The sequence below is a fragment of the Macrobrachium nipponense genome, chromosome 36, assembly GCF_015104395.2.
Source record: "Macrobrachium nipponense isolate FS-2020 chromosome 36, ASM1510439v2, whole genome shotgun sequence".
NCBI lineage: Eukaryota > Metazoa > Arthropoda > Malacostraca > Decapoda > Palaemonidae > Macrobrachium > Macrobrachium nipponense.
In genome coordinates, this window is record NC_087220.1 from 58,112,544 (window position 1) to 58,122,324 (window position 9,781).

At 38.1% G+C, this 9,781-nt stretch overlaps 1 protein-coding gene across 1 annotated transcript; it reads left to right on the forward strand.

Annotated features, from left to right (window-relative positions):
• The first annotated feature begins 4,925 nt into the window (after nt 1-4,925).
• On the forward strand, nt 4,926-8,439 carry LOC135203720 (skin secretory protein xP2-like). The gene is made up of 2 exons (XM_064233629.1): nt 4,926-5,054; nt 6,710-8,439. The coding sequence occupies exons 1-2, from the start codon at nt 5,037-5,039 to the stop codon at nt 7,799-7,801; spliced, it is 1,110 nt and encodes a 369-aa protein (XP_064089699.1). The 5' UTR covers nt 4,926-5,036; the 3' UTR covers nt 7,802-8,439.
• The last annotated feature ends 1,342 nt before the right edge of the window (nt 8,440-9,781 follow it).

Here is a 9,781-nt window from a genome sequence, read left to right on the forward strand (position 1 = left end):
CAAATACTTAAACTTATCAACTCTCCTTATTTGCTCTCCACCAAGCCGAATACTTTCTCTATCATCCCCCTCAGTGGTGGTACACATATATTCTGTCTTAGATCTACTTATTCTCATTCCTCTGTCCTCCAGTACTTGTCTCCATCTTTCCAATTTCACTTCCAGATCTTCCCTGCTCTCTGCACACAGAACAATATCATCCGCATACAATATGTTCCATGGTACTGTCTCCCTTACTGCCTCTATTATAACATCCATCACTATGTTAAAGATAAATGGGCTCAGAGCCGACCCCTGGTGTAATCCTACTCTCACCTCAAAACCTTCTGTCTCCCCAACACTGCTCCTCACTCTGGTAAATACATTCCGGTACATCTCTTGTATCAATCGCACATACTTCTCTGGCACCATCTCTCCTCAGACTCCTCCATACCTCTTGTCTTCGGGACTCGGTCATAAGCCTTTTCAAGGCCAATGAATACCATATGTAGGTCCCTTTGTCTTTCCCCGATTTCTCCATTAATTTGCCTCAGACAAGATATACCATCTGTTGTTCCCCTTCCCTTCATAAATCCCATTTGCTCTTTACCTATTTGTACTTCTTCTCTCAGTCTAGCATCTATCATCCTTTCCAGTATCTTCAAAGTGTGGGACATCAATTTAATGCCCCTATTATTACCACACTCTTGGACACCGCCTTTCCCTTTAAAAATTGGGATCAATATACTCCCACGCCCCTCATTTGGTATCTTTTCCTGTTCAAGGATCTTTATCATAAGATCGTACAGTATATCCACTCCTTCATCTCCTAATGCTTTCCATGCCTCCACCGGAATCATGTCTGGTCCGGTTGCCTTCCCATTCTTCATCTTCTTCAGTGCATTTAGTACCTCTTGCCTAGAAAACCTCATTACCATGCCAATGTTCACTTGCCCATCCTCTCTTATTAGTCTAATAATCTTGATCCTTTATTTGTTTGATATGTGTAATATCTTTGGTGCTCTTATTTCTAGCCTTTGATAGCTTGATCATCTTCTTTAATCCTTCCTTTGTCCCCAGCTCATTATACACATCATCATACGACTTTGCTTTAGCTTGGGCTACCACCTTTTTCACCACCTTGTTTTTCTCTCTGAACCTACCTCTGTCTTTCACTGACTGTGACTCTTCCCATCTTTTCTTTGCTTCCTTCTTATCTTTTACTACTTTCTCAATGTCTTCATCCCACCACCAACTCTCCTTTTCTTCCCAAATGATACCAGATGTCTCTCCTAGCAGCTCCTTTCCATGCCTTTTTATTACTGCTGCATTTCGTGCCCACCATTCTTGAACATCTTCAATCCCTATATCAACATCCTCCAAAACCCTCCTCTTAAACTCTCTCTTCTTATCCCCTTCCTTCTCTAATTTGTACCATTTAAATTTCCTTATCCCTTTAGCTTTGGTTTTTCTTTCCCTTTTCAACTTCAAATCCATACACAACCCAATTTTTTTTAACCTAAAATTTCAATTAATTTACCGAATAATAACGAATTTGAATAAGGAATATGCCAAGGATATATATATCTATATATATATATATATATATATATCATATATAATAATATATATATCCCCTTAAACTGACTCCTAACATTCAGCCCCCTAGAATTGAACCCCCCCGGTTGATGATGGTACGTGATGACCTTAGGAAAATGCCACGCCCTACCCAATACCTCCTCCTTCTCCTCCTCTAGTCTGTGTGCCCTCAGGGGGCCAACGCCCAAAGTCTCACCCTAAAAAAGTGGGGTCTTTGTATAAAAAAAAGGGACAGGACTTTTCCCTCAAATTGTTACGTAAGTCTCAGGAGTTCGAAGGTTACGTGTAGGTGTATAAATGTGTATGCGTGTGTGTGTGTAAAACTACGAAAACACACATACCCACACGTGTGTGTATGTACGTATATAATTGGACAAGAACGTAACCTTTCTCAACATGATCAATAAACATAAGTATAATGTGTATTTGTGTATGTATATATCTGTGTCAGTATACACTTGTAAAACATACATTCGTATTGAAATATGAGTAGGTGTATGCGTGTGTGTGTGTGTGGCTATGTAAGTGAACATTTGTGAAACACACACATAGACTCGTACACAAATACACACAAACGTGTATGTATGTATACGATATGTAGACATACGTAATTTTTCGAAGAATAATATTATAAACATATGAACAGGTGAGTATTTTAAACACATGCGTCATTCTCCTAACTAAGAATACTATTATAAACGTATAGGTGTGTATTTGTGCATGTATATTTGTAAAACACACTCATATACAAATACAAACATACGTGTATCTGTGTATACGTAGTATATATATGTACGTCAACCTTGATTTGCCTAAACAGGAAGAATAATATAAACATAAGCCTGAATAGGAACTGTTCGTGTGTGTGTGTGTGTATTTGTGTAAGTGTACACTTATAAAATATACACGTGTATATATATATATATATATATATATATATATATATATATATATATATATTATATATATAAACACTAAAACAAAACTGGTCTAGTTGGGGCCACATTCCACCATATTCGACTGACGAAAAAGGAGAGAGAGAGAGAGAGAGAGATGTGAGATGAGAAGAGAGAGAGAGAGACGAGAGAGAGAGGAGAAGGAGAGGAAAGAGAGAGAGAGAGGTGAGCTCAGTTGCTAAGCAATACAAGTGAACAAAAAAAACGGCCGAGACTTCAGTGACAACACCTCTCAGAGAGAGAGAGAGAGAGAGAGAGAGTCATTCCTCCTGAAAGCGGAAAGGGAAATCACCCTAACGGGTGAATTACCAACGAAATGAGTTGTTAAACCTGTTGCTTAAGAAGTCTGGGATACCAGCTGCATAATACTACACTTGAGCGTCTCGATTTGCGAACGGTAATAAATTTAGACCAAAATGGGTCCCTTTGGTTATACCCATGAGAGAAGGGAAGGATACCGGGGGGTTGGGGGGTAGGAGGTTCTTGTTACCCCGAACCCCACTATAGGTTCAATTTTGATTTTTTAAAAATATTTTGAATTTTTTTTAGCGTATAGAATTGACCTGTTTTTATTTTTTTAATTATTTGATTTAAGAAAGATATTTAAAACTATTTTGAAATAAAAATAATAAATTATAAAAAAAATATTTTTACGTTTTTTAGTGTACAAAATTGACCTATTTTTATTATTTTTTATTATTTGAATTGAAAAATATATTTAAAACTATTTTAAAACAAATTCATTTTAAATGTTTTTTATTGTTTTATTTAAATCAGATCAATTCAAAAATTAATTTTAAAATAAAGTTTTATTAAAAAATAACTTATTCAAATCAGGAAGATTTATGGACAAATGCATTTTTTAAAAACTTTCTTCTTCATTAAAATAACTTTTCACTCAAATTAGGTCGATTCTAAAGATAAAAATACATAAAAAAAATTTTTTTTATTAAAATCACTTCGTCAATTCATAAGTCACTGAACATAAATTCATATCAGGTCAATTCTCTATACAAAAAAAAATTCAAAATAATATTTTTTTTTATTAAAATAACTTTGACGATTGATAAGTCAGTCATAGAATATAAATATATTCAACATTTATAAATATTTTTCTTAATTCAAATACTTTTTTTTAATTCAAAATAGGTCATTTCTCTTTACAATAAATTTTTAAAAATAATTTTTTTAATTAAAATCACTTCGCTGATCCATAACTCAGTCACAAAACATAAATAAAATCTATAGACACATCACATTTTAAAATATTTTTATGAATTCAAATCACTTAAAATTCAATATAGTTCAATTCTATAGGCAAATACCTTTCCAAACAAGGTGTGATCTGACCTCCAGCTTACCTGGGGGCGCTTGCTAAAATCTACGTCAAATAGAGCGTTGTTTCACCCACGACAATTAAAATAAATACGCTCTATTTCATTGGAAATATTTGTTCTTTGCTGTTCAACAAAAGTCAGGACGATCGTACCAATAAAGGATATTCAATGATCCTATAACTAGAGGATGGCCCTACAAATAAATGAATCAGGACAATCAAATCCATATAGGAATCTGACCATCCTATCAATAAAAGTCAGGATGATCCTTTCAAAAAAAGGATTTCGACGATCCTATCAATAAAGAAATCAGGACGATCCTATAAATAATGGATATTCGACGATCCTATAAATAAAGGAATATGGCATTCCCGTCAATAAATGATACGTATATATACACACGATCCTACCCACAGAGGAAATGGGACGATCCTATTAAGAAAGGAGATTGGCGATCCTATCGAAAAAAGCTATGGCATGATCCTATTCATTATAGGGACACTGGGACGATCCTATCCATGAAATCAATTAGGACGATCCAGTCACGTTAGTGTTTTAGACGATCCTATGAATACAGAAATTGGCAGTTTTATATACATACACACACACACACACACACACATATATATATATATATATATATATATATATATAGAGTATATATATATATATATATATATAATTTCTACACACAAAATTATATAGAGTCCTTTAAATACCTAGATGTATATAATATATATATATATATATATATATATATATATATACATATATAAAATTCTACTACAAAATAATAATAATAATAATAATAATAATATAACCACAAAAAACTGACCTCAGACAATGATGTGCAGTTACAAGGCCAACTTCCTTACCCAACTACTACTACTACAAAGCATCAACAGAGGAAAGATACCCCTATATTTCCCCCTTCCAACTCCCTCCCTTCGTGCCCTCCCCCTCCCCCCACACTCCCCCACTACTAAAACGAGCAGTTACCAAGATACCCCAACTGGAACGGGGGGCGAGGACGGGCGTGGTCGAAGATGAGCAACTATATAAGGGTCACCCTCCCATCTGCCAGCCATCAGAAGTTCATCTTCACTCGACTGTTTGTGTGTGTTCCTTCGGTGTTTGTGCGCGTTTGTGTGTGTGTTTATCCGCCATGAAGCTGAAGATCGTCGTAAGTACAGGAAGGGTGATGTTTGTGTGTGTTTGTTTGGGCTGTTTGTTTAATTAAGACTGAAGGGGAACTGTTAAAAGTGTGTGTTTGTAACTCTGTTTGTTTCAATAAGATATTTTGGTGCATTGTCGTTTGTGATTTTTAGTTCACTTCTTTAGTGTTTAATTTTAAAAAAGACAAACAGACACACACACACACACACACACACACACACACACACATATATATATATATATACTATATATATATATATATATATATATATATATATATATGTGTGTGTGTGTGTGTGTGTATACATACATATACATATATATATATATATATATATATATATATATATATATATATATTCCATATTTCATTGAGGTTACTATGTCAAGAGTCTCTTCAATTTTGAATAATCAAAATTCAAATTCTTGGTGATTATATATATGTGTGTGTGTGTGTGTGTGTGTGTGTGTGTGTGTGTGTGTGTGTGTGTGTGTGTGTGTGTGTGTAGTATCTATATATATAATTCATTCCAAAAATCTGAATTTTGAGTATTCCAAACTTAAGAGACTCTTGAACTTGGTAACCACAATGAAATACGGAATCGAATCAAAGGATATAGATGAAGACCAAACTTAAAAATTAAATATTCAACATTGAAGTCCAAACCTTGGTCTCTTCAAGGGCACCGTACCAAAAAGGGTAACCTCAAGGCTGTGCCCTTGAAAACAAGGGTACTTCCCAAGGGCAAGGATGCCCATACAGAGAGAGAGAGAGAGAGAGAGAGAGAGAGATAGAGAGAGAGAGAGATAGAGAGAGAGAGAGAGAGAGAGAGTTACAAGGATTAGGATGTCTCAACGACTTGTTAGTCCATCCTAAGAGGAGACATCGTGTGCTCACTTATCTGTAGGAGCAGGTTGTACTGTGCATTCACAGTGTCCTCCTAATGATTTTGTCTAGCTTTCTTTGTTGCTGCTTACAACTTCTAGTGGCAGTTTATTCCACGTGTCACATATCTTGTATTTGAAGAAGTTCCCACAATGGGAAGTATTGTATCTCTTCAGCTCTAGTTTCCATCCATTATTTCTTGTCTGGTTTTCGTTTAAGGTAAGTAGGTTAGTGTCTACTTTTTTTGTGCCTTTCAGTATTTTAAATGTTTCTATTAGTTGTCTTCGCAATCGTCGTGTTTCTAAGCCATACATGTTCAGGCTCTCCAGTCGTCTTCGGTAACTTATTTGCCTAATGGATGGAATTAACTTTGTGGCTCTTGCTTGCAGTACTCCTTGTAATCTATTTATGTCTCTTCCTAGTGTTGGTGACCAAAACTGTACTGCATATTCAAGATGGGGTCTAAATATGGATGTGTAGAGCTGCAGCACCATTTCCATATTGCTGGATTTGAACTGCCTCTTCATGTATCCCGAGAGAGAGAGAGAGAGAGAGAGAGAGAGAGAGAGATAGTCCCATGCACAAGGTCTGGGCGAACATAGAGGGATTTGTTCCACGAGAGAGAGAGAGAGAGAGAGAGAGAGAGAGAGAGAAGAGAGAGAGGAAGCCATCCCACAAACAATAGTGGAAATTGTATTGTTATTATACCATAATAATCTTAATAATATTACTCCATTTATGGTTCACATATTCCTCGAGATTCCACCCCCTTCCAGGTGGTCCTCTTCGCCCTAGCGGCCTACTGCTACGCCGACGATGATGACGATGACCACGATGACAGCGACGAGGTCATGACAGTCTCTGAGGTCCGCATGACCCATCTCGTGCCAGGGGTCAGCTCCATCCCAATTCCCTCCCACGTCCCACTGGTAAAGACCCTGTCCGTCTCCCCCGCCATGAGAAGCGGGGCTTCCAGCCCAGCAGTCATGAAGATTCCCAAGCCAGGCGTCAGGTTCGACGTTCCAGTGGCCCACGCAGTCCCCCTTCCAGTCGAGAAGACCGTCCATTCACCAGCCACCTTCCAGGTTCCAGTTCCAGCCCCAGTTCCAGCTCCAGTTGCGGTTCCAGCAGCTCCCGCCGTCATGCCACAGACGACCCTCCAGGTCGAGGTTCCAGTCCCGACTCTGAGGACAGGAGCAGCTGCGGCGTCCGTCGTCCACGGCCACTCTTCCAGCCCCGCCGTCATGAAGATTCCAGAACCCGGCTTGAAATTCAGCGTTCCAGAGGCCCAGGGAGTTCCTCTCCCCATGCCAGCCGCTCCTGTTGTTCCAGCGCCTGCGCCAGTTACCACGAAGGCCGCCGTCGACATTCCAGCTGCCATGAGCTCTTCCCCCTTCCAGTCGAGTATCTTCCAGCACATGAACGCTCTCCCACTCCCTTACTACTCCAAAGCCATGTCTTTCGGCGTGCCCCTTCCAGGAGTAGCGTCTGGAACCGTGCCTGCTGCTACTGCTGCAGTTCCAGAACCCCTCAGGGTAGCAGAGGTCGCGCCCATCCAGTACGCCGCCGCCAGCGCCCCGGCGGTTAACCTGCCTTTCCAGACCCCCGCCGTAGCCGCGACGCCCTTCCTGGAAACACCCCGGGCGGTGACCTACTGGGGGAACGTCCTCAGCCCGAGCCAAATGACCAACTTCATCGACCTCAACACCGGAGGCTTCTCTTACGTGAACGTCCTGGGAGGCCACGCGGCGCCCCGAGACGCCATGCCCTTGGTTGTGGGCCACCCCTTCAAGGGCATCCACTCCCTGTTCCCATCGGCGGCTTACTCCAAGGACGGCTTGGCTGCTGCTGCTGTCATCGCCGTATAATTGGGGCGACTTCATACAAAAAAATGTCGATCTTAAACGGGTTTTTCTACTGATGGACGCTACGGTCGAAGGATGGACTCTTTTTCATTTTTTTTTAATCTACCCTGTAAGGGGAGGGGCGCGGGGGCAGCCCGAAATGTCAGCCAGGGGGATTCACCAGTGGAAGAGACACGGAAGAAATGAATTGCAGTGGCGAAATGGTTAGTGAAGCGACGGTGAAGAGGCGGAAGATCACAGATTGTAGACGAATCGAGGAGAGAAGAGACACGAAAAACGCCCAGGGAAGCACATCTGGACGAATATATTTGGGGTGGCCAAAGATGCAGAGGCACTGAAGGTGAACCTTTGAAAATATTGTGTCATAAAAATCCACAATTATATATTAGAGTATATTACTGGGTAAAATATTGCTGAGATAACTATAACACCTCTTTTAATGAGGAACAGGCACTGGAAATAGTATGTGAAATAAAACAAAAAATAACTGGAAATAAAAACAACAGACCTTTAGAATTTGTTACTGAATATATATTCTTGAAAATACTGATGTAACAAATATAGCTACCTCTTGTAATGACGAATATCCCCACAAACCCCAAACAAAAAACTGTGACTCAATAAACAAAATAATCACGTAAGTCTTTTTCAGATGCCACTACGAAACCTTAGTAAATATTAAATTTCCTAAATCCCTTCAATTTCCTCAAAATTTTAAAAATTGTCTCCTCAACGTCTGTCCTTGGTAAATGAACCTCAAAACATGCTGTAAATAATCCAATACTGAAATGACGCAAAAGGCTTTTATTTTCAATTGAAACCTGACATATAGCCTAATATATATATATATATATATATATATGTATATATATATATATATATATATGTGTGTGTGTGTGTGTGTGTGTGTGTGTGTGTAATGTGCAACAATCAATATGTTCCAAGTATGCTAAAACAACAACAACAACAATAATAATAATAATAACAATAATAACTTATGTCTCTTCAAACCTCAATCCGTTTTCTATAAAGACATTTCATGGGAGGCTCAACTAGGTGGTCTTTGGTCGTTTCTGATATGCGATGATTCAATTTGCGAAAAAATTTCAGAGAGAGAGAGAGAGAGAGAGAGAGAGAGAGAGAGAGAGAGAGAGAGAGAGAGAGAATTCAAAATAATAAAAATTGTGTTTCCCCAAAACTGTCTAATTATTCCTCATTCTAAGATTCAAAAATAAAAGCAATACTCTTTAAGTCAAACTTGTCAAATCATTTCTAATTTTAATAAGAATAGTCATAACAATTTTCAAAATATTTTCACACTCATTTCCGCACCCCCCCCACAAAAAAAAAATATCTGTCAAGTATTTCCAGTCAATTGTGACAGAAAAATAAGAAAGTTTACGAACTTGTCCAGGACTGAATTCCAGGACTGAATTCTAGTCTTGTGACACAAATAAGATTGATCAAAGATTGGGGAAATATATTCTGCCCACCTGGAAATGTAATATCAATTTGTCTGAATATTTTCATGTTGAACTATATAATAAGATTCAGGTCTCTCTCTCGCTCTCTCTCTCTCTCCTCTCTCTCTGTACATATCATATATATATATATATAGTATATAATATATATATTATATAATGTATATATATATAATTATATATATATATATATATATATTATATACACACACATAAACAGGGTGTCCATAAAGTCCCAGAACCATTACAAGCAATAAATACTTGTTATGGACACCCTGTATACATATTACATAGAATACTTATAAGTACATTATACATATTCTTGTGTATAATATACGTTAATATACGTACATGTATGCGTAACAAACACCCTTCAAATGTACAGCTAGTTAAACCTACAAAAAGCAGAAAAATACCCCTAAACACCTAAACAGTCTACCATGTCGCAAAAACATTTTGCAAAAAGATGCAAATGCCCATAATCTCTTCGGGCGAAGAATAT